Raw genomic sequence first — 25,819 nt, 5'->3', positions numbered from 1 at the left:
AGATAGCCTTACAGCAGTGAGCACACAAAATGGCTGTAGCCCACTACCAGAGCATAGTACCTGCACTAGCACATGCTCTACCTTATCCATACACTGCACCCTGCCCAGGGGGGGTACCTTGAGCCTTCCATAGGGGTGACTGATGTGCACAGACAGGGAAGGATTAGGCCTAGCCAGTGGGGACACTGGCCAGGCTGACATGGCAGTCACTGACTGCACACAGGCCCTGCGCTGGCAGGCCTGAGTCACCTTTTAAAAGCTACTCATGTGGGTGGCGCAATCTGCGCTGCAGGCCCACTAGTAGCATTTGTCATCACCAGCCCTGGCACACACAGTGCCCTCTACTAGGGACTTCGTGGTGATACAAATATGCCAATTAGGTACACTCAATCAATATCACAATTTACAGAAGGAGCACTTACACTCTGACACTGATCAGCAGTGGCAGAGTGTCCAAAACATCTAAATCAGCAAAAACGAAATCCAGCACAGCATCAAAACACATGAGTCAGAGGCAAAAAGATGGGGGAAGAACCACGCCAAAAGGTGTCAGGTCTAACAGACAGCATTGCCCATTTCAATGTCCATCTAGGGTTGAGGCTTAACTTTTTCCCTTGGTATTAAAATGAGATTGGAGCATGGTCCGAGAGAATGCTTGGAAGGATTAAGATATCTACTAGGTTCTCTAGGGCCAGCCTATCAATGAGGATGTAGTCAATTCTGGAAGAATGGCCATGTTTTTTACTGAAAAACGTAAAACCTGGTTCTACACCCCTTTGTTTGACCTCCATGCGTCGGCTAGTCCAAGATCGTGGATCATATTGATCATTGCCCGACGAATATGGGAGGCACCAACATATTGACTATAGTTAGACCTATCTATAGAGGGTTAAGGAGGGCATTAAAATCACCTCCGATAATGACCGGAGTAGTGACTTCTATTAATTTGGCCTGCACTCTGTCAATGTAAGCTGGATCATCGACATTGGGACCGTAAAATTAGACCATAGTTAGCTCGGCTCCCCCAATCACCAACTGTGCTATTCTCCATGTCCCAGATTGATCAGATGAGACTGATTTAATAATGCCTCCAGCACCTAATCTGATTAAAATCGCCACCCCCTTGTTCTGAACAGTCTGTTCAGAAGAGCAATAATGCTCAACCCATTGATATTTCCCCAAATACGGCCCTACACTACAAATGGCTCAAGGGTGTCTCTTGCAGGGGACAGACCTGAGCAGAAGACTGTTCAAGAAATTTCATAACTAACCTTTGTCTACGTGGACCTCTGAGCCCATTAATATTCCACGAGACAAGTCTAATTTTGGTACTCATTAGGGCTTACAGTATCTGCCTACTAACAGGACCTTATTCAAACACTCTGGAAATGGCTAATATCTTCAGACAAAATTGTGAATGAGGAAAAGTTTTATATTTATTCCCACTGCAACCCCACCCGTGCCCCCATCCCCTCCTCATCCACCCCACCCCAAAGTGACCCCAACAACCCCTCGCTACCCTGGGAAACCCTCCCTTCTCCTCTGGGCATAGGCCCTATGGGCGAGGACTCCTGGACGTGACTATAGCGAAATAGTTCAGTATAAGAAAAAAAATAACCCACATCTCACCAGGGCGCCATCGACACTTAACTATACACTAACTATACAAGAGTAAAGAGAAATAACAATTAGGTACTTTTTACCCCCCATTCCAATTATACCCCAATCCCATTTCTTATTTTGTCTATTAGGGCGTCAACTTCCTCTAATTGGCGCATGTTATACATGTGATTATTCCACCTGATCCGGAGAGATGCGGAAAACCTCAATTGAGTCTTAGCCCCCAATGAATTTAGGATTACCATTCTTTTGCCCAATTCCCACTGTTTTGTTGCTGTAATATGGGAGATATCGAACCGAATGGAAAAGAAGAATGGACTGGAAAAGGAGTTACTCTTAACCTGACCAGCTTTCAAGGCTAGGGGTAATAATTTTTCCTTTACGGAATACATAAGGACATTTACTAGAATTTTCCTTGGCCTTTGCTTTTCTGGATTTCTCCTATAAGGATCCCGGTGTACTCTTTGAATATCAGAGACCAAATCCAGTTCCGGCGAGTCTTTAAGAATGGTTACCTTTAAGAGGGAGATAACAACATTCTTTATGTCCCCCCCCCTCCAAATCTTCAGGAACATTTAATATTTTCACACTGTTTTTTCTCGAGTGATTTTCCAAGCGCTCTATATCATCTTTAAGTTCCCCGTTTTGTTGTATTAATTTGTCCATCTTGACTGAGGAGGAGTGTAGGACTTCCTTAATTTTTGGAATCTCAGACTCAAGACCATCCGTTCTCTGCGAGACCTCTTCTATTTTCTGTGCCAGTACCTCACATGAGGCCTGAATTGCAGCTTGATTGGCCTCTTAAATTAAATCTTCCGATATCCTCCTTTAGACTTAACAGGATGTCAGCCAGTGACCCAGGGAGTATCGTATTCGGGGGCAAAGGAGGATCAGGTGGTCTAGCTGACAGACTGCCCGATATAGCAGCAGAGGCATCCACATTCTCCATAACTGAAAGAGTGCCTGGGGTATTGTCATGGTTATCCAGAACCGAAAATCTATTTGATATTTCCACGGATGGACGGATGACCGCCTGCTGACTCAATAATGTGTCCACCTCGTTTGTTGCTCCGAGGGAGAGCCTAATGGAGGGCTGAGGGTTTTCTTTGGGTTGAGGGGGAACAGACTGAGTACCAGTGAAAGCTATAGTGGGTTTTTTCTGCCCCCTATCAGGTGTGGTGGACAACACCTTGTAGTATGTCTTCAGTGATGGAGTTATTCTGAACTTAAAGGACAAAACATTCTTAGCTTTCCCCCTCCCCCTTCCACTTGCTGGGGGGGTACTCTCTGTGGTAACTCCCACTTTGCCCTGCCTAGCAGTAGCCTTTATTTTTATAATAGGGGGGAAACAGAGGATGGTTTAGGCAGACCCAAAACAACAAGATTAGAAGCCCTGTTACGCAAGGTATAGCGACAAATAGCTGGCTCTGCGATTTGTTATATGGTTGCACTGTTGGGGGCACTACTCCCACACTTCTCCATACAGTTCTTGACACCCTCCCGCAAAAAAACTGTCCCAGCCGGGCCTTCCACCCCACTCTGCGTTACATGAGTGTCCTGTTTGCCTCTCCCCTTGGGGTGTGCAGCGAGGTTGCAGTAGCAAAGAAGTCAAGCGCTGATGCGGTTTTTTCAATCGGAGTCGAAGCTGAAGTTATTGGTGCTACTTTGGGATTTCTTCACAGGTTTGATTTTCTTAAGCTGTTTCCGATGGAAGAAGAATACAGAAATCATTGCTCCATTTGGGCAAGAACTGAATTTCATGGCTACATTTAAAGCCCAGTTTCTTTCAATTTTTACCTACAGATGCAAATTCCAGAGACCAAAAATTAGGCGTCCAGACATTATGATGACCCACCTTCATCACCGTAATTTTTTTTCATGAGTTCGGCTTTGGCCAATTTGTAGGCCACTCCCTCCTGGCATACCTCATGCATGGTTTAAAAAGGCTCCAAAACACTGTACCGTCCTGGCAAAGTAGGGTTTAAGTAACAATCTGCACACATAAAAAAAGAGGAGTACAGGGTGCAGATGAACAAGGCCAGAATCTCAACATAGATATTGAAAGGTATAAGAAAGTGCAAGCATCAGATGAGGGAGGCGAGTACCCACCTCAAATAATAATCACATTCCATGCCTGTGTGAAACACTAAAGTCACTAACTTAACTTGAGCTCACTCCTCTGGTAGCTATAATACAGAGTAAACAAGCTTAACATGGAGTTAATATGTGAAGTATTTATGTAGTGCTAGAACAGTAATAAAGTCGAAATCTAAAACAATAAAAATTGCAAGAGGAATTAAAAATAAAGTGCAAAATTTAATAAACAAAATTATAGCGAAATTGCAAAAATTCAATAAGTGGAACTGCAGATATGAATGTTTAAATTGTTTTTTTAAACATTGTATTAGTAGAGTCAACACTTTTATTAATCTGCACTTTTTTTATTTTATTTTTAAAAAACGTTTTTATTTATTAACATTAAGTGGTACAAATGTAGCATCAATTTACATATAGATCAGGATGCATTTATACAGTGCAAATAATTTTTTTTGTATGAAAAAGCAGATATCACTCGCCTACATCCACTAGCCGGGGAAGAAACAGGAAGTTATGTAGGCATGAAGAAAGGAGGTAACAGTGGAGAGATTTGAATGGGGGGGAAGAGGCGTGAGTGGGGAAGAGTGAGTGGGAAAGGCTGGCTGCACTAACACAGCAATATCACAGCAAAGCTGATCTCAAGCATCCGCTGCTCTCGCAGTAGAGTTATGTTGTGTCTGAGGTACATATCGTGAGGCAGAGGACTTGTAAATACGGTGGACAGGAAAGTTCCCAAAAGGTGGTGGATGAAAATTGCAATGAGGGGCCCCAATTATTTCAAAAGCGGGAATGGTATGTTCCACAATTTAAGTTAGCTTCTCCATGCTAAGTAAATCCCAAAATGTGTGTAACCGATCAGTGAGGGTGGGTATTGTGTCTGTGCTCCATTTTAATAGCAAAACCTGTTTAGCTGCAAAAGTGATGGCTCTATCCAGCTTTGATCGCAAGGGGTATGTTAGGGTGCTGGGGAGTCTTAAAAGGATATAGCTAGGAAAACGGAGGACTTCAGTTTGAAACATTTGGTCAAAAATATGCGCAAGCGCATCCTCCCAGGAGCAGTTTAACTTTGGGCAGTGTAATAGCAGGTGAGACAAGGTGCCCAATGCACCACAATGTCGCCAGCAGCAATCTTCATATCCCCTTTTCCACCTAGGAATGCGTGTGGGCATATAATACCAATAATGAATAACCTTGAGGAGAATTTCCATGCCAGAAGCATGGCAGGCGGACGTACAGGTCTGCTGCAAGATATCGGACCATTCTTTGTCAGAGAACTTTCATTCACATTCCGTTTACAAATGTACTTGTGCCGGGAGGCCAAAGCACAAGGGATTATGTCGAGGAAGGCATAAATGTCAGAAACGAGATGTCTGTCATCATGGCGAGAAAGGAGCCATCGATCAAAGGGGATAAGCGGGCTGCTTGCATGCAGGCGTATTAATGGGTGGGTTACCCATTGTCAAATATCAATGTAATGCCAGTACTCAAAAGATCTTTGTAGTTGTGGGAAGTGTATGAGGCCCTGAACATCGAAGAGTTGTCTAGTCCTCTTACAGTTAGCCTCATGCCAACAGGAAAAGGACATGCCGTAGAGGGCCGGAAGGAGACTCGCATCCCCCATAATTGGTATAAGTGGGAAAATGGGGGTTGATAGCTGCCTGGACACATTAAGTTTAGCCCACGACCCAATTTTTGCCTGGACCACTTGAGAAATATATATACGTAGCGGTCGGTGCCACTGCAGAAGCCACAGGATTGTCCATGTATGTACACCCGCCACTTCCTGGTCTAAAAGGCACCAATGTTTCCATGTAGTCTGGCACTGCCATTCTACTTAAAAATGCAGCTGGGTCACCTGATAACATCCCACCAGGTGTGGGATGCCCAATTTCCCCTTCGCCACTTGCAAATGATCTTTCTTTGGCCATCCTGGGGCATTTACCCTTCCTGACAAAGGCCTCTATGGGATGTTGCAGTTCTTGCAAGATTTGAGGCGGAGGCTTAAGTGGCAGTGTTTGCATAAGATGCAAGATTTTGGGAGGTAGAGACATCTATCCATCCGGTCTATGATATATGGACTCCATGCCAAGACTGAACCATACAGCCGGCTATAACTAACAGGGACTACTAGTTCTTTGTCACAAACTTACCTCGTGTGGAGTAAAGCCGGATTCCTAAATACAGGATTTCCTTTTACACCCAAGAAAATGGGAAGAGAACCACCAATTGGGTGTGCTCTGCCAGTGAAATGTTGAGGCTAAAGGCCTGGGATTTACATGGGTTCACTCTGAATCCGAAGGCTTTCCAAACTGCTTGAGTTTCTCCAAGAGCGGGGCAATTGGTTGCGGGGCTTTCTAATCACTAGGAGCACATTGTCAGCGTACAAAATCACCTTGTGGGATTGGCCTCCCATACAGAGAATAAATAGAAGTGGTGACATAACACATTCTTGTCGTTTCCCTCTAGAGATAGGGAAGGGGTGGGATAATAATCCATTCACTCTCACCAACACCACAGGGTCTGAGTAGTTAGACCATATCCACTTATGGAACCGGGATCCCAATCCTATTACCTCCAGCACTGAGTGCAGTAAGGGTCAATATACCCGATCAAACGCATTCTCAGCATCGACCGATATAAGTAAAGTGTGAGGTACGTGAACTGGCGGTTTATCAGTAAGGTGTATCAGGCGATTTGTGTTGTCCCTGCAGTTCCGTCCCAATATGAAGCGTGCCTGATCCGGGTCTATCAGGCAGGCATATAATGTGCCAGTTGCATGTCCAGGATGCTGGAAAAGACCTTCGCATCTACATGCAATAAAAATATAGGGTGGTATGAGCCACAGTAATGCGGGTCCTTCCCCAGTTTAGTCAAAACTGTTATAATGGCCAATTTCATTGTCTGTGAGTGAGCCCCAAGTACTGAAGGAATTATACAACCGAGCCTCTACTGGTGCCAGTTGTGCAGCAAATGTTTTTATAAGAAGCGGCTGTACCCCATCTTGACCAGGTGCCTTGTCCAATTTAAGTCTCCGTATAGCCCCAAGCACATCCACAATAGTGATAACCCCCTCCAAGAGTGACACCTCCCTCTCCTGGAGTTTTTGTTAGATGTTTTTGCATTAAGTATGATGTGATATCGTCTGGGTAGAACAGCATATACTGTAGTTGCATCTCCCTGAGCTTTTGTTTGACTTCCAAAAAGGACTTGCACTGCTCCTGAACCAATTGCGTATAGTCCGGAAAGATGGACACCCTTGCATTCTCAAACGTAAGGTCCTTAGACTCCCTTGCCACTCTAAGGATGCAGTCCCTGTCGCGGTAGTTTAGGATTTTGGCAATGAGAGCCCGTGGAGGGACTCCAGGCCTCGGGGGTGGGACCAATACTCTGTGGGCTCTTTCTATCACAAAGACGTCTGACAGACCTTCAGGGCACAATACTGTACGGATCCAGTGCTCAAGGAAGCGTTCCGGTTTGCCCGCCTCCACTCGTTCAGGAATACCCAGCACACGTATGTTACTGCAGCGCGCTCTCCTTTCCGCGTCTTCTGCTCTACGCTCTAGGCCTCCGTCGTGGCAGAAAGTTGTGAGACCGTTTTTTTGAGGGACGCGACCTCCCCCTGCAGTTGAGTGATATTCCCCTTCGCATCTGTGACTTTATCGGCCACCTTGCGCAGGTCAGTCCGTAGGAGGTTCACGTTGATGGACACAGTCTCGATCTGCCGCTCCAAGGCTGAGTGGGACCCCTGTATCGCTTCAACAATTCCACCCGTGAGGGCTCTTCGGGCGCTGGATCCCCCTCCCCCTGCCACGACTGGCACGTGAGTATCTGCAAGGGGAGCCTCTGCGTAGTGTACTGCGTTATGGTGTTGGGCTGCGCAGCCCGAGGCGTTTTGTCCTTGCGCATCATGAATTGCGACAGAGGTAGTTCCAGGCGTCTCCACCAGACCTTCTATTCAACAGAGCATTCGGATGTCCCACACTTACCGGGCACCTGGCACCACGGCCCACAGTATCCAGATCCGGGCCCCCCACTGACTAAGAACGTCACAGTCCGAACGCCGGCCTGTGTCTTCCCTAGGAAAGTCGTCCTGCAGGGGCCGGCTCGCGGGACCACGGTCACCGACCCAAGCACTCCCTCACGCGTGCAGACCGACTCTGAGGAGAACCGTTGCTGTGCGTCCCAGGTTCCAGTGGGTCACAAGAAATAACGAGGCTTAGTCCCCGGTTCCAGCTCTCGCAGGCTCCATGTGTGGGATGCTACAGGATACACCCTCCTCTGTCATGTACAGTCCGACCAGGGCCCGGCCGGCCGCCGTCTCCCACTCCACTCAGAGGGGCCCTGGTGTCAGTGGGTTCCCCCGGGACCAATCCGTCAGCCACCTGTGTCGCCAGGTCCAGGTCTAAAGGGTAAGCGGCCCCATCCAGGGGCAGACAGCCGCTCCCTCCACGCCACCTCAGGTTGCTGCCCACAAGGGTATTCACTCCGGGCCACCGTCCGCCTGAACGCTCCGGCACAATTCCAATGCCCCAGTCTCCGCGGGAGGCCCCCGCAGCAGTGGGTCTCCCCGCGCCAGGAGAGACACTTCACTCGGGCCTAGGCTGCAGCCCCCGTCCCGGGCACAGGCAGCCCCACCTCCGGGCAATTCAGGGCCAGGCCTCTGCCGATCCGCCGTCCTCCGCCACCTCTTCCACTTAGGGGGGCGGGGGGGCCTGATGGCAGCGGGCCTCCCGGTCACTCTCCACTCTCAGTTTTCATTGATAGGCCCAGTCCCCAGCCTCAATTTTGAGCGGCCCTGTCCCGAACCGGACAGGCCGCCACCTCACCTCCGGGCCAAGCGACTCAGCCAGGGCATGGGGAACGGGCCCCAGGCAGCCAGAAGGCCCCAGCCCCACTCCAGCGCTCCGGTCACTTCGGCGGGCCCCGATGACAGTGGGCTCCTCCGAACCAGGCGATCTGCGTCACTCCGGCCCAAGCCCCAGCCCCCGGCCCAGGCAGCTCCTCACAGTGCAGCCCAAGCCAAGTTCCACGCCACTCCGTCCTCCGTCTTCAGCTCCTTCACCCAGGGGGGTCCCGATGGCAGTGGGCCCCCGGTAGACATCCGGTCGCGGCCTGCGACCTCAGGCCCCATACTCGGCCTCAATTAGCAGCGGCCCTGTCGCGAAGCAGGCCGGCCGCCTCCTCCACTGCGGGCCAGCCGTTGAGCAGCAGGGACAATCTGCACGGGCCCCCTGTCGCCAGAAGGCCTCAACGCCACTCTGGCGCCCCAGTGACTGCGGGAGGACCCAGTGCCGTCCGGAACGTCTGATGCCCGGGGCTAGGCCGCAGTCCCCGGCCTCAGGTACATGTAGGTCCGGCGGCAGGCAGGCTGGGCCGAGCACTCCAGCGATCCGCCCGCCAGCCGTCTCAAAATGGGGCAGGGAGAGCCCAGCGCAGTCCGGGATCGCGGGCCCCTGATTATTCGCCGAGGGGCGCTGGAAGGATCAGAAATGCAGGATTAAAGCGGCGGCCGGCAGGGAGCCGAAGGAGCTCACGTCCTGTCGGCCATGCTGCTTGGCCACGCCCCCGTTGCATATGTACTTTACCTCTTAGTTAAACCTGCCGGCTTTTGTGCCAATCTACCAGAGGGTTAAGCACAGATTAATTGGTGAATTTTGTGGTTCAAGGATTGTTGTTCTTGCCTTAGTGGGGCTTCCATTCCCCTCAATGAGTAATACAATTTCTTCCATAATTAATACTTACTTTATGTTGCATCATGTAACTGAATAAGCTGCTAAATTAAACAGAACATTGTTCACGATTTGTTTACATGACTGTTCATTCATGCACACTGAAAACAAATCTGTATTTCAATTTCCATTTAGGATGGAACAGAATTATGCTCCATTGCGATTGCGAAGCAAAGAACTGGTGTTTCCGTTGGCGATCGTCCTTCAAGACCTACACTTTTAGAACAAGTATTGAACCAGAAAAGATTGGTAAGTATTGTATCTCTAATAAAAGTCCTTGATGTTTAGAATATTTAGAATATTTGTAAAGGCAACATAGACATCTTTTTGTAAACCATATGAGCTCAATGACAGTGTGCCATCCAAATGGAGGTGTACTAGTGTACTGCTACTATGGAAACCTGGGCTGATTACTTGTATATCACCAGTGAGCCTTGCAACATTCTGGACCTGCTCATTTGCCTGCTAAATGAGCTCGGTGTCAGTGTTCACATTGGGGCAAAGGTCTTGTTACTGACATTTTCTTCCATATTCTGTGATGACTGTGGTTGGTTCTTGAAAAGGAGCTAAAAAAAAGCAATCTGTCTAAGAGACAGTAGGCTATGCTGAAAGCTCTCCCATCATTGGAAAGTATAGTATTACCCTTGTGCAGAGTGCCCACTACTGACCAAAGGCCCCCTGTTCCCTGCGCCAGTCTCTCTGAAGTGCCTTCCTACTCTGAGACACTCCGCCTTTCTTCTCCTCCAAGCCACCTGAGGCTGTCTTACTTGCCCCAACCCCAGAATCTCCCTGGTGCGCACCAAAGCACTTCTACTATTTTACCAAGGCGACCCGGGTGCTCCTGTCATACTCTTTATTTTCCCAGAAGCATTGATTGGGGGAAGTAGTCACCTTGCATTTGAAAAGAAAGTAGCACTACACATAAGTAGTAGATGTAATGATAGTGAAACAAACGTATTAAAAATGATTGTGAGTGTGTCCAGACTTGTTTGGGCATGCGTGGCTGTACCTGTGTGTATGTTTGAGGAGTGTGTTGTATAGCAGTAATCCGTGTTATATTGTGGGCATCCATGGTACTGTAATGGGTCTGGCAACACAGTGATGTAGGAAGTTGGCTCCTTATACGGTAACTCAAACATCTGATATATTGTGCAAAGAGTTCAGGGTTTCCCTTATGAGTGAACAGGGTCTTGCTCTAGCAATCCCAAGGTGCTCTGTTAGAGGGTTGTGTGGTTGAGCAGCCTTAAGCTTAACCGAGAGTAGTGCAAGACATCTGCAAATACACGCGATAGTCAATAAATGATACACAAAACTTAAGAAGGAGATCCACACCAATCTATAAAAATAACAATTATCTTTATATATATTTAGGCACCAGAAGCAATTTGTTTGGGTAAGTACGTTTTTAAAGAGAAATACTTTAGAGTTAAAAAAGTAGAGCATTCAGGTACAGAACAGCAACTTAGAGAACCAATCTCCGGGAGATAAGGTGAGTGGTGGTCAAGGTCTAAGGCAGCACCAGCAGAACCCCACCAGCGGCACTAGGGCGGCCAGGTGCAGGGTGCAAAAACAGCATCTGGAGGCCAATGTTACTCTATGAGGATCGGTCTCTGCGAAAAGAGGGTGTAAGCTCTGGCTGGGTGGCCAGTGGAGCTGAACCAACAGGGAGACTCACTCCTCAGGATGCTCTGGTATGAGGGGACCCCTTTGGTCCTCTTTTCCATGGCCCTAGGTCGACGGGTGCAGAGATGTCTTTAGGCATTGGGTTTTTCTTACCAGAGCAGTTGGGGTAGAGAAGGACCTGCATGCGGAGGCTATAGGCGACGTCGGAGGGTCCACGAGGGGTGGGACCACGATGGACTTGGGCTCTGGAGGGCTGGGGGACCACAATGACACCATTTGCCCACTTCAACTCTGGCTTGGAGCGAACGGTGCAGTAGTGTCCTAAGGCGTCGAACTTTTTCTTTTTTTCCCTTTTCTGCAGTCTCAGAGTCCTCTCAGGATTCTTTGGGTGTCTGCAGGATGCAGGGAAACAGGTCCGCTATTTCTTGGGAGTTCTTGGGAGGTCCTGCGTGACGTGCTGGCAGGTCTCCTGGGCTTTGGGGACTCAGCAGTTGCAGAACACGTTGACCTTCAGTGCAATTGATGAAGGCAGCAGCCAGGCTAGTGGGGTTGGTGCCAAGTCAGTTGCAGAGTCTTCTGTTCTTGCTAAGCAACTCTTTTTGCCCGTCTTCATTCTTCAGATCATCAGGATCTGATTCTCTGGTTCCAGGGGCTCCCCTAAATACTGAATTTAGGATCGTTAGGGGAGTGTAGGGAAGTTGCAATTGGGCTACTGACCCTTGGGGTCACTACGCCCCCTATATGACCACTTCCTGTGGGAAATGGGCACAACTCTGTTCCCGAATTCCTAAGTATGCCATCACAAAGATAGCTACTTCTGAAAGTCATGTCCACCTCAGTTTAGCCCACCTTAGAGGTGGTACTAGCCTGGGGGTGGCACACCTACCTGACTAGCTAATTTCCCCGTCTTTTCTGGTGCCAGAGGGGCACTGTACAAAAGTCTCGCTTCTTCTCCTGTGAGGGGAGCCAGATGCGCATTTCAAAGGCGGAAGGTCTTTGAAGCTTGCCGGCCTAGGAAGGCTAATCAGCATGCCATCCTGTGTGAGTGGGTATGACACCATCTTCCAAGACAGGTTTTTGTTCTGGGTCTCCTGAGAGCGAAACGCTCTCACCCTAGGTGGTCAGAACAGTGGCTCGGGCAGCAGGTTGGCAGAAACCAGTCAGCGAGCACACCAGCAGCTGGTACGTTTTCATGGGGCACCTCTAAGGTGCCCCCTGGGTGCATGTATTGCTAAATTTATCACTGGAATCAGTGTGGGTTTATCACTATGAGATGTTTGATGCTAAACACCCCTATTTTCAGTGAAGCTATCATGTAGCTGGGGAACTCGTTTTCACCCGTGTCCATCACATGTTTTAAAATGGCTTTCCTGGTCACTTGTACTGGCAGTAATAGGTCTGACTAGCACAGGGGCACATCTGCTGATGCAGGTATGCCCTCACATATAATATTAAGCATCCTCCCTTAGGGCTCTTAGGCCTGCTGTATGGGTGATGTACCAATACTACATTCAGTGGTAGGGTACGTGGCACATGGATTTGTGACGTGTCGTATTTTCACTTTTGCCTGCACTAAGACAGGCAGGCTGCAATGGCAGCCTTACATGTGCTTACTGTGGGTACCTTAGGGTTGCAAAAATTGGGCAGCACCCTTAAAGACCCTCTTTAGTACATCAGGCCCTAGGTACCAGGGGAATCATTTACTTGGGACTTACAGAGGGTGCTAAAGGTATGGCCAATTGGGGAAACAATTGTCCAGTTTTGGGGAAGAACACTAGCACCTGGTTAGCAGGTACTCTGTGCACTTCAGTCAGTCAAAGTTGCATCAAATACCAGGCTAAAAGTGGTGGGTGCACTGCAGCAAAAACCCAGATTTCTGCAGGTGTCAATTCTTAACATATTGAGTGCCTTCAAGAGATCTGCACCTACAATAAAGCTGATCCCTGCATTATTGAGGTAGATCATGACAATATTAAGACTGCATGTTCTCCTACCTAGGCATCACACATAGAGTTGAAGCCAAAACCTTGCTTGTGCTCTCACCTGGACAATGTAAATTGGCTATACAGAGGAGTCGGAAATCTCTCATGGAAAGAAATTATAACCGATGCAGAACTAAGCGGCCATAATACTGCTACACTTGAAACACTGGGACAATATCAGACCTGACCGTGCAGTGGCTCATAGTGTCTCACAGATAACATTCAAAATACTATGCAGAGTACATTTAACACTGTGTGGAATAGGACCAACAAAGCAGTAAAAAAAGATTGAGGCCCTCTGCCTTATTGAAAGCATCTGATTCAACATGCTTTTGCAGCTGAAAGTGTCATGTTTCAACAAGACTTAGGTTGGAGAATGTTCTTGCTTAGTGCAAACCAGCAAGCTTTTGAACCCTTATGCCACCCGCAAACCTGAACTAACTAGAAAGGACCTCCTTGCTTTCCCGAAGGTTACAAAAACTTTCCTTTTGGAATTTTTGTGTCTAAGTGATGCCTCGGCAACATTCATGAAAACAGCCATCAGCCATAAAATAAGAGAACCAATATACAATGAAATATATGTTTACTGTAAAATAAATCTGATGAGAACAGACAGACGCTGAACCACATTTGCTGCAGCCCGATTAAACCATGTGTTGGGAAGTTCACACCATGCTGCAATTTAGCTAGCAGACTGGCAGGTTCACCTGTAACTGCTGTTGACTATTTGAGAGCCACAATCCCATGCAGCTGCATGCTGTGTAAGTGGCAGATGACAACATATTGTGGCAACGACTGACACTCTAGCAGAATGCCAACATCCACCCTAACAGAATTCTGACACCGGACCCTGGTGATAATTCCAGTCCTAATCTGGGCAGCCATGGTATAATGGTGCCACAGTATGAGTATTAATACTTTTAAATATATAAATATTCAAGCGGAACCATGCAAGCTTCCCTTGAAATCTGTTTTCCTTCAATTACCTCACCTCAGTTTTTTTGCCCACAACTTGTGACAATTGCAACCTTTTTCACTGTTCGAATTAGGTCATTTTTAGGTTTTGTCTAGACAGTGCATGCGCTGTCAATGCACGATTTCTTCTAACCACAAAAAAGCTGAAAACGAACTCTGAGCCCGCCCCTTACTTACTGTTAATTACCATTGGTTGGCTTCGACTTCAGTCTCATTTCCACGCTACTCAGTAGTCGGCTCCTCCTGCTTCCACTTTCTCTTCCTGACTTCTGTGGAGCATGGACCAACTACAGTTTCCTGTCTACGACCAGTGGCCTTTTAGGTCGAAGCCTAGGTTTGCTAAAGACTTCTTCCGCCCATTGCTTACCCTTGGCTTATGCTTTACAGATACCGCAACTGAATACCAGTCAACCAGATTATATTCAGAGGATCCAAGATTTCACCGGTGTATTCCATACATATTCCATCTTCTGCTTGAGAGTGACTTGTCTGGACTTTCATATGCTGTAAACCACATACTGAAGGCAGGAGTTTATCTTCAAAATCTATCTACAAAGGAATTCATTGACAAAGTTTATGGAAAGGATGAAAAGTTAAAATACAGCTTGATTAATTTGATGCCGTGCCAATGTGGCTCCAAAGAGTATTGGTATCGTCGTCATGGAGAACTGAAATGTATGTTGAGAAACCTATGTGCACCTACTTGGTTTCTGACAGTCCGTTGTGCTGAGTACACGTGGGATGGCCTGCTTGAATTTTTTTAGAGAATCTAACTCCAACATTAAGGACATCAATGAGAAGACAGCAGGAGAACTTTGCTCCTTGGATCCCGCTAATGTTTGTAGATATTTTAACCACAGGTTTCAAGCCATGCTGTCTTTCATCTTCAACAAAACAAATCTTCCTCCTGGCGAAGTAACTGATTTCTTTTGGCGTAAAGAGTACCAAGCAAGAGGTGCTCCTCATATTCACATGCCCGTTATGGATATAAGATGCACCGAAATTTCGAACAGACAGTGATAAGTTTGTACTCGCTTTCATAGAATATCATATGACGTGCTATTCCGAAAGACAGTGGTAAAAAAGCCTGAGACAACAAGTTCTGCACTTCCAAACACATAGATGAGGGAAGTACTGCAGTCAAAAATACAGATGCAAAGGAAAGTTTAATACACAGTCATTTTGGATTTACACAACCTGTCATTTCCCAATGACAAGTGAACAGCTTTTTATCAGCAGTCAGACACGAAAATCACCAAAAACACATACAAGCAAGGTTGTTAAAGGGGGCCGCCTTTCAGGAATAGGCGAGGTTTTATTCGTCCTGACCGACTGGAGCCTTGCTTCTCCGACCTGGGGGCTAAGGTGGGCCACAGTCTCTCCCTGCCCTCTGTTCCTTTGCACCTTACACCTCCGTCCTCCTGCCGTCCTGCTTTCTCCTTCAAGCTTTCTCCCAACTGCAGGAATATTCTAACCAGCCCCGGTTTCACGAGCCTGACCGCTGACTGCGCTGCCAGCGCTACAGACCACCTGCAGAGAAAATATATCTAAAAGCGACTGTGGCAGCTGTGCTGCCGCTGAGTGTGTACTCTGGACACCTGCGGAAGCAGCCCAGCTAGACTGGGTGAGGTTTGCAGGCGCATCCAGGAGCCCCACTCGTCTCTACACCACAGGCTCTCTTTTTGGTTCCCGCGGCAGAACAGAGCTTTTCTAGGGCTTCACATCAGCGGCAAGGGCAGCAGAGGTCAGCTACCCAAGGGGAGCCTAAATCCCCCTCCCCCTTTACCCCACCCCACAGAGAAAGTTGTGGAGGGAAGATGCAACATGGGTGCAATTGGATAAAAAACAAAAAGTAAACCGCTAGAGTGCAGAAGATCACGTACAAAACAGCAGACCCAGGTGCACATCGAGGCCAGACATTAGTCCAGCTCCCGGCTCAGCTTCCAACTCAGCTGGGCTCTTTGACCAGGCATGCATGCGTGCGCCCCCCTGGAGGGGTGTGGCGGCGCAGATCTATCCCGGCATGGGATCGACACGCTGCATCAACCCTCCGCCATAATCAGCAACCGGTACCCTAAGGCACCCAGTGGCATCAAGGGCCGGTACCCAACCTGCACAGATCCATCTGAATATTTTTCTACCCTTTTCAAGCTACCTAAGCAGTAAACTGCCACCAGTAGCCTCAGCACTAGGGAAAAAAGGAGAGAGAATTTAACCAAGCCAAGGAAGTAAAGAATGCACTAAACAAGGCTTAGTCATGAAAGCAATGCGGTCGGGGACGATAAAGGGACCACCCCAATGTAACCGCGAGGTGCAAAACATAGACAGAAAGCCCCAATGTATAAAAGTGATCAAACTCAGCCTCCAACTGCACTAATCTCTTTCAATTCAGTGACACAGAGCGCACCACCTAGAAGAATCGGCAACTTGGATGTCCAAGGGAAGAACTTTCCTGCTAATCTTTCCCAACCAAAACTCTATATTAAATTCCTCTTTCTAAAGGACGCAGGCTCTGCCATATTCTCATCTAGTAGTGGAATACAAGGCCTGCAGGTCCCAATTCAATCTGCACACACATTACCTCAATATATACAAGTCGTTAGAGCATCGCAATCTTAAGTAGCCGAAGAGAAGGTGGACGAGGCTGATAAGCATTCTGTGCCTCCCACATCTTGCAAGGAAACCTGAGAAGGGATGGGCACACCAACCTCAAGCACTCTTACACCTCCACCTTATCTGCCAGAAAAAGGCCTGCAAGCAGCCACTCATACAGGAGGCAATCAGAAGATGGAACCAGTGCAGTCGAATTCGCCCCATCAAATAAATTTCCACCCTCACAGTCCAGAAACTTGCTCTATACAGAAAGAAAATGCCAGCAAGAACGAACTATTGAGAGAATCCAGGAAAAAAGAAATAAATACACCGACGTGAGCCCCTCCCAGGACCTTCTCAACTTGCTTAATCCGCCGATGACATCATCGGGCCACAGGAATCACTCCAAGATCCAGAAGGGGACAGAGTCTCATAAGGCACATGAAATTGAGGAGGACGAGCTAGAAGTCCTTTTCTATCTGGACATCCTAGAGTGAGCCGGCCTGGTGGCCTCCTACTCGTTGGACGCCGCAAACAGAAATCTGATATGGCCCCTAGAAGCAGAGCCTCCCCAAATAATAACACAGTACTTCCTAAAAAGACCAATGTGTAGACCTCCCTGCTAAGCACTATTCAACTGACGGTGGAAGCGCCCCAGTACCAGTCCGACAAAATGGATATACAACTAATGCTTCTTAACAGCTTGGCCCTATACTTCTGAGGAATCAATGAAAAACTAGGGAATCTCAACTCCTCAATAAATCATGCCGAGCTGGAGGCAAAATTGCTCTGCAGCTGTGGGCTGATTGTGGAGAAACTATCTTCTTTCCCCTCTATGTTGTCCAACCTCCTTGATGATCTGAAAACGGAGACTATAAGCAGTAAGGAGGTTCCTAATTCGGAATCAGCGGTTCCTAAGACGCTAAGCCCGGTGTGGGCTGCTGTTAAATCCTCACACACAGTAAACACCGAAAGCCCATCCAGGGAAGCTACCGCCACCGGATCAACAGCACCACTGCCTGAAGCTGCTCCGGCCCAAATTCCAATGGGAGGCGACAACTTAGGAGGAAAGGCCACAAGAAAAGACCAGAGACAAGCCAAATAGCAGTACACCCACGTTTTTACCCAAAACAAGGTAACACGGCAGGAACCCAAGCAAGTGAATACTCTCAAATACCAAGTAATCAAGAAACCTCCACTCAAGAGGCCGAACCCATCAACAGAAAGCATAGGGAGGCCACCTCAAACACAGACGACAAAAGACTCACAGCACACATACGAGGAGGAGATCCACCCACCCGAACCCCCAAAGGAGGCATCAGTCGTTTCTCTCAGAACTCTGTGCACCACAGCAAGCACGTCATCAACCGTGCAGGCCCAGCTTCAAGAGGAAGGTCCAAGTTTACACTTAGCAATTGCCAAAGATGCCGACACTGGAAGCGAATGTATAGACCCAACAGCGGCACAGATACTTCACATGAGCCCGAACTCCAGGACAGCGTCTAACTATGAGCCCAGTCCTGCCCCTCCCACCCCGCCCCCCTTCTTGCCGGTGGTCATCAGGCACTTAATCACCACACATCAACGGCCATCGTACATCAACAGCGCAGGCCAACTATGGAGCCGGGGTGCTGAATTTGCAATCACCTATTCAGAACCTAAGGGAGCAAGATCACATAAGGGACAGCCCTCCCAGACCGCAACTGGAACCAGGCATTCTGCTCCTCAAACATGAGTTTATGTCAAAAGGGGACTGCAGTGTCCTGAATGGAGGCAGCATTCTGCAATTACTGTCAACCATTCCAACTTTAAGAGACAGACATAAAAAAAATCACCTACTTTCGATAGAATTTATCAGGACAGATGCACACTCTGAAAGAGAAACTACCAAGGCCACGTAGAGATCACCTTTGCTGGTCAACCAAGTTTTAGACAGACACGAAATATTCTAGCCATGGGACATAAGCATCTCGCTCTACTATAGTGCAGGTTACTCCTTCCCACTACTCACCAACATGAGGAACAAAACCAGCAGTAGAAGGAAAACTACAATCTCAGTACTCTGGGGATCGCAACCAATCATCCATAAGGGAGCAGGCAAATAGCGGGTGCCACTGTCGATCCCAGCCCCTATTTCATCATTCACCCGGGTATCCTGACATTCAGCGGATCCCTAGAACCATTAGTGGGGCCTGTGGGCAGCCAGTGACAAAATCTGCAAATAGAAGGGCCGCATCAACAGAGCAAATCAACCCTCCGCATCTGATCGTGGAACATTACTGGTCTAAGAAACAAAGCAGCGGACCCAGATTTTATTTCATATATCAAATAATTTTATATAATTCTGCTACAGGAAACGTGGATGGCCGAACCTCTCCAAATGCAGGACTTCATATGCTTCCACACTCCAGCAGTCAATAAATCGCAATATGGCCATCTATCAGCAGGGCTGGCAACCTAGGTATAAACAACTAGCACAACCACCATAAAAGAAATTCCGTCCTCCTCAACAACTGTCAACACAATCAAGATCTCTCTCATCCTCAAAGGGAAGAAGGAGGAGGTGTTAATCTTTAATACCTATAAAAATTTAAAACAAAAAAAGCAATATTCAAGGCATCTTGCCGATCTTCTACTGTCCCTCATAAGCAAAGAGGACATCCCTAACCTCAGCATCTCAGGGGACCTAAATCTTTATCTTTTGAGCTCATCGATTGTTGAGCAGGTGCTGGCTCAGTCTTTGCTTTGGAACATTCCTGAACAAAAAGCAAACACACTGCAGAGCGCGCTAAACTGGCAGGCGTCTACTGGAAGACCTGGAGCATATTAACTTTAGGGCACTAAATGGCAGATTCCCTGAAGATTCTCCATCAGTAGCCTCGTATTACTCTTAAACCGCATGCTCAACATTAGGTTAAATCTTGGTCTCCCTTCCATTCTTCCACTGCGTGGCCAAATTCCGCCTTGGAGATAAGGGGGACAGCGACCATTGTCCACAGGAGGTATCCCTTTTGGCAACTGTGCCAGCCTTGGAACATATACCAGGGGGTTCTTACTCCAACCCAAAAATCAACCTTAAAAGAATCAAATCCTCGGTAGCAAACACAGGGGAGGTGCTTCATGCCACAAATACCTTACTACAGAACCAAAACGGGCTTGCAGAAAGTACAGTCGGAAAATTGGAAACCTTCACCACCAATTTATCAAGACCTTTTCTTCGACAGTCAAGTAAAGGCTGCCTCGCGATATAAGCGAAACAAGATGGATCCCTAGCAAACAGCAAATCAACTAAAAGCAGTGAAAAAATCAGTAAACAAAACACTGAGTCTGCTGAGGCACAAACCCAGCAATCTGAATCCCAGCCATCACAGTGAAAACCGAGAAAGATGCTCAAAAAGTTAAAATGGGACATCAAAAGGTCCAGGGAAGACCTGCCTGCTTTGGGCAAAACTCTTGTGAGATACTAAAACTAAAAACATTACAGGATTCTAGGCCACTGTGGACAAAATCATGTGCCCATCGCATGGTGGGGGGACATCCTAGATCCCCAACGAAACCTAGACAGATTTCCTGTCAAATCATTTCCATCAACAAACTGTGAGGGGGCTGGAAATCGCAACATTTGGCTCAAGTACAATCCAAGACCTACAGAAAAACCACACTCCTGAAATCAATGCAAAGAACCAGGAAGTGGATAGACCATCCACATAACAATCAAATCTCAAATCTCAAAAGGAAGGGGGGAAGCGGCACCGGGACTTAACGGGATTCCACCAGTCCTATCTAAGCAGGACTCAGACTTCTGGGCAGAGCTTTTAGACTCGCTCTTCCAGGAAATCAGACCACTGGGGCAACTCCCAGCCTCCTGGAAAGACTCTGTCATCTCTCCAATTAACAAGAGCGGCGGAGACAAATCTGCACTGAAAAATTATCACCATTATACCTTACTTGATAATGAGATTAAATAAGTTGCTGGCAGTCTATTAGAAGAACTTCAGGCTTGGGCAGCAGAGCACAGAACCATACCATTCAATTAAACTGGCTTCGCTAAAGCTGCATGTACAACAACCAAAATCTTAACGATGTCACTGCTAATGGACATGTCGACGTCATCCATCACCAAAGGGCTCAAATAAGGATGTGTGCTCGCCCCGGCCCTGTTCAATCTCTGCATGGTGGACATGACACAAACCCTTAACTCCTGCAATGCACATGCTCCAAGGATGGATGGGAAGGTTTTAGCTAGTATCTTATATGCCGATGATGTGGTTCTGATAAGCCAAGCACAAGTGGGTATGCAACGCCTCCTGAATACACTGCAGGGATATGCAGCAGACTACTTCCTTGAAGTAAACTTTCAGAAAACCCAAACAATGACCATAACAAGGAGAAGGTAAAAACCTCACGTTTTTACCTGGGTAACACCCAAATTCAGAACGCAACCAGTTACAAATATCTTGCGGCAACTATTGATAACGATGGCCAATTCGCTAGACTACCTGAGATGATTAGAAGAAAAGGGATGGCTCTAAGAACAACCTTGAGGCACTTAAAATCCAAGCTAAAAGGCTCTATACTCTCCCCTCTATTCCAGGTTGCACAATCCAAAATTCTGCCCACCATCACATATGGTAGTGAATCCCTGAGAGTGAGAGACTCTTAAACCCCATTGACACTATATGAGTAAGGACCTACAGAATTGTGTAGTAGACCAATTTATACCTCTGCAGCACAGATCCGGCTGTGGTTTTCCCTTAGACCAAACAACTTCTTGCTAGACGTGGTGGCCAATATAGCCTGCTGTCACAAAATTAGGAATGTCCCCCAAACAGCCTAAATCACCTACTCTGGCAAGAGCTCCAGCATAGAACAACATTACCGGCAAGAATATTCCTATCCGAATCCCTTGAAAACACTGGACTCTCCCAGCTCTGGAAAGCCCCAACTACCCATGCAGTCTTTAAAAAGGTGGTACAGAAGCCTATACGGAGCCTTTCCCTAGTAGAAGATAAAGCCACTTTCTCGGAAAGAAGTCATGCCTGGATGGCAGTCAATGGCTATAAATGGCTTCGCCCACAGCCATATTTTAGCCTGTGATATCCCTGGAATACCAAGGAAAGTTTTTTGAAACATCAGCTGGGAAAACTCCCAGCTATCCTGCCTCTTCCAGCATCGCTGAGGGGGGAAATATCATCTTGCTGCCACTTGTGCGGTAACGGAAATTAGGGACACTCCTTTGCAGAATCTGAATCTGAATCCGGCGTTGTTACTTGTTCCAGGCTCTCCCACCCACGCCTCGCAGTACCCGCTACGCGGGTCCCGCTTCGTTACTGACCTGCCTGACTCTCCGGTGATTCCTGCATCCAGCTGCTCCTGTGGGGTCCTGTGAGGCGGTGAGGCGGCAGGGCTGCGAGCGCGACCCGGGACTCGCTTTCCCAGGAGTCCCGGTGTCTCTGGCCGAGTCACCTGGCCCCGCTCTCCCTGACCGCCCCGCCCCAGCTGCACCAGGTGAAAAGGAGGGAAGGAACTCTTGGCCGTGGGACACTCCTTTGCAGAATCTGAATCTGAATCCGGCGTTGTTACTTGTTCCAGGCTCTCCCACCCACGCCTCGCGGTACCCGCTACGCGGGTCCCGCTTCGTTACTGACCTGCCTGACTCTCCGGTGATTCCTGCATCCAGCTGCTCCTGTGGGGTCCTGTGAGGCGGTGAGGCGGCAGGGCTGCGAGCGCGACCCGGGACTCGCTTTCCCAGGAGTCCCGGTGTCTCTGGCCGAGTCACCTGGCCCCGCTCTCCCTGACCGCCCCGCCCCACCCCGCCCTATTGGTTCAGGACTATATATTTGGAAGCTCCTCGCTGCGCGGGAGCGCCCGGGGCTAAGCCCGGGCAAAGGGCGGGCCCTCAGTGGCCTGCAGTGCCTGGTCTGGGCGCACTTTTATTTTTCCCCTGTACTATAGCTTCGTATTTAATTTTACAATTATCTTTTTGATTGAAGCTTTCGGGGTTACTTTTCCTTTGGGTAGCCTATCTGTTTGCTCTGTGTTCACTGTTATCTTTGGGTCATCTGTTGTGCTATTTTATTATCCTTTGTCTTTTTACCCTGTCAGAGATGTCCACTCGTAAAACTAGGAGCCAGAGAGCTGGAAACGATAAAACTAAAAAAGTTATTGGTACCCTAGATAATTTTATTTCTCGAACAAACTCTCTGATAGACCAGGGTATTTCTTTAATGGAAAGGAGGGTTTCATTGGACCTTGCTCACGCAAAAAGGTCTTCATTGGGCAACATTGCAATGATACATTCTCCGCCGCAAAGTTTGATTAACCTTGTTGTTACTTCTGCTGGGATGCCCATTAATGACTCCACTCCTGCCAGTTGCCAATCACTAATTCCCATCAATGCCCCCGTTATGAGCACATTACCCTCTAACATCCCCCAAGCACCCGTGATAGTTAATCATGATGTTATAGACTCTTCCAAGACGGGTGGGTCAGACACTATTATGTCAACTTTAAATGTCTTGAACCCAATAAATTTTCCAACAGACAACCCCGCCATAATTTTACAAGGGTCCATGGGTTCTAACTCCGGGGGGGATAATACAGGTGTGGCGATAGTAAATGATGGGACTCTTCAGGCCCCCATTGATCATACTGAGTCTGACCCTTTAGATTCCACTCCCCATTTATTATCTCTAGGGGTTCCGGACGATATAACCCATGATAGCAGCCTGGCCAGCATTCTGGATATTAGCGGAAGCAATGACTCACTAACTAATTCAGGGGACGGGCTTGACTCTTTAATGGAGTCTATGTCTACTTTGTTAAAATCTTTGCTTTCGCCTCTGGAGAATAGGCTTTCCAACATAGAACATCAACTAGCTACTATTCTTGTGCTTCAAGATCCTAGGCTGACTACCCCTGGTCCCTCTATTTCGGTGGTTCCACCACCTGTTGCTAACACTGGGATTGTTAACATAAATCCACCCACGGGGAGTATTCCGGTTCCCACAATCAACCCTTCCATTTCTCCTCTACCGGCATCTAACATAGTGAATAATATTAAACCCTCCACTTCTACATGTCCGAGTGCAGCGAATAGAAATGAACCTAGTGCAGTGAGTAGAAAGACTCCTAACAACCCAGCTCTTATTATTCCCCAGTCACAGCCCAGAAAAACCACATCGCGACGTAACATCAATTTACCACCTGATGCATGTCCGTATGTGGTCGTTCTGACGGGGATTCCTGAGCTGCCAATGTCCACCTCTGAGCCCTTCTGGGCGATTAAAAACAAAATATGCCACTGGCTTGACAAAAATTACCCTCCACCACCTAGCCTAAACAAGAATATACTTATGGTAGAACGGGCACCTTGGGTAGGTGGGAAGAAGAAAAGCATAAAGGGCGATTGTGTCGTTATCACGTTTGAGGACCCACGACTTGTAGAATTTATCTGTTCCTCTCCTCCCTGTGATAGCAAGTCAGTGGTATCAGCCAAACCCCTGTCTTTTTTTTATGTGCAAGAGGGCCATGAGGATGTTAGATGGAGTTGGATGAGGCCGGCTATGAAAGGCTTGGGTAGAGGTGGCACATACCAGAATCAGCAACAGTGGGGAATGCCTGTAGAGGAAGGATGGAATCTAGTTCATAGGAGGAGGGGGAATCAGTGGAAGGGAGATACACAGTCTAAGGGAGAAGGATGGGGCCCACAGCTCAACTATCCCTTATTCCCTTGTTATAATCGATTTAGTGGGCTGGAAGAAGTGGACTGACCACCACCCCAGAGTATTGAAGATGCCAAGGGCTGTGGGGTACCTACTCCCGTAGATAGTGGTTCTATCGTTGCTACCAGGGAGGAAGTACCCAATCTGGATAGCACTATTCCAGACCCCTTGTCAGGGGATGTTGTTACTCAGGCCGCCCTGGATATACCTATGTTGTCCCCTTCCATTGTTAAAATTCTGTCCTGGAACATAGCGGGCTTAAAGAAAAACTTGCCCGATTCGGAATGGAACATTTTCTTAGAAGATTTCCATATCTGTATGTTCCAGGAAACCTGGTGTGTAGAGCCAGAACACAAGCAGGGTTATTCTACATTCTTTGTCCCTGCAACACAGCTTGGGAGGGGGCGCCCATCGGGTGGTCTACTCATTTGGATCAGGATAGATTTGAATTGTGAGGTTACTGTTAATTACGTCCCCTGTAATGACATTCTCCATATAACTGTTAAAAGGCAGTCTGCCAGGAATGTTTTTGAACTTTTCTGTATCTACGCCAGGGGGCTCCCAGGGGGCCAATCGTCTCCAATACTGGAGTTGTTAGACAACAGGCTTTCAGCCCTCCCTTCTAAATCCTCAGTATTAGTGGGAGGTGATTTTAATTGTACATTTGAGCCTCTCGATGAGGATGAATTCTTGGGCTCTTTTAAAAAACCAGGAAACCAGTTAATTCCATCCTTATCTCTGGCCCCAATTAAGAAGTGGTCGGCTCGAGCTATTCAGTTAAATGCCCTGGTGTCTGCCTATGACCTATGGGCCTTAAACGGCCGTACCACATCCGATCGTATGGGCGCTATGACCTTCAATCGAATAGGCTGCCCGTCACGGATTGACTACATCCTTTTGGATGTATGGTCATGGGCCAATCTTGTTGATATGGAGGTCAGCCAGAGGATTGATAGTGACCATAATCCCCTCTGCATGGGTATGTTCTGGGGAGACAATATTGGTGAGGAGGTTCAAAATGAGCTGATTACTAAAGAATTAGTCCCTTCTAACTGTAATCGCAGGATTAAATGGAATGTGGTTAGGTGTAATGAAGGGACACTTGAGAATATTAGGGTTCTAGTTTCGGCTGCTTCATCTGCCCTGGTACCAGTGAATCAAATTTCACTCCAGCTTCAGGGGCCGGTGCTGGCAACTAAGTATAAAGACCTAATAGGGGAGATCAGTATGTTTTTCTCTAAAAAAAACAAGGGATGCCAATTGACTAAATGTACGCAAAAAAAGGGGAACCCTTGGTATACTGCCTCCTGTAGAGGAAAAAGAAAAGCAATTTCACTAGCTATTAAAAATAAGGATGCCTCAGCTGCTAGATTAGCTAGAAATGAGTATCGCATTAGTATTGCGAAAAAGATTGGGAAGAGGACATTGGCAGGCTCTAAAGGAAGCGGCTCATGGGAAAAATGCTACTGCATTTTGG

The 25,819-nt window shown here is 47.7% G+C and overlaps 1 protein-coding gene across 1 annotated transcript in view; it reads left to right on the top strand.

The window, feature by feature from the left end:
* RFXAP (regulatory factor X associated protein) overlaps positions 1-25,819 on the top strand; it is a 95,455-nt gene that overhangs the window by 54,713 nt on the left and 14,923 nt on the right. Inside the window, exon 2 of the mRNA XM_078657191.1 lies at positions 9,582-9,695. Within this exon, the coding sequence (XP_078513317.1) occupies positions 9,582-9,695 (114 nt within the window). The remainder of the gene's footprint in view (positions 1-9,581; positions 9,696-25,819) is intronic.

Source organism: Lissotriton helveticus, chromosome 8 (genome assembly GCF_964261635.1).
Source record: "Lissotriton helveticus chromosome 8, aLisHel1.1, whole genome shotgun sequence".
In the NCBI taxonomy this organism is placed as follows: Eukaryota; Metazoa; Chordata; class Amphibia; order Caudata; family Salamandridae; genus Lissotriton; species Lissotriton helveticus.
This window is presented reverse-complemented; position numbering and strand designations above follow the sequence as displayed.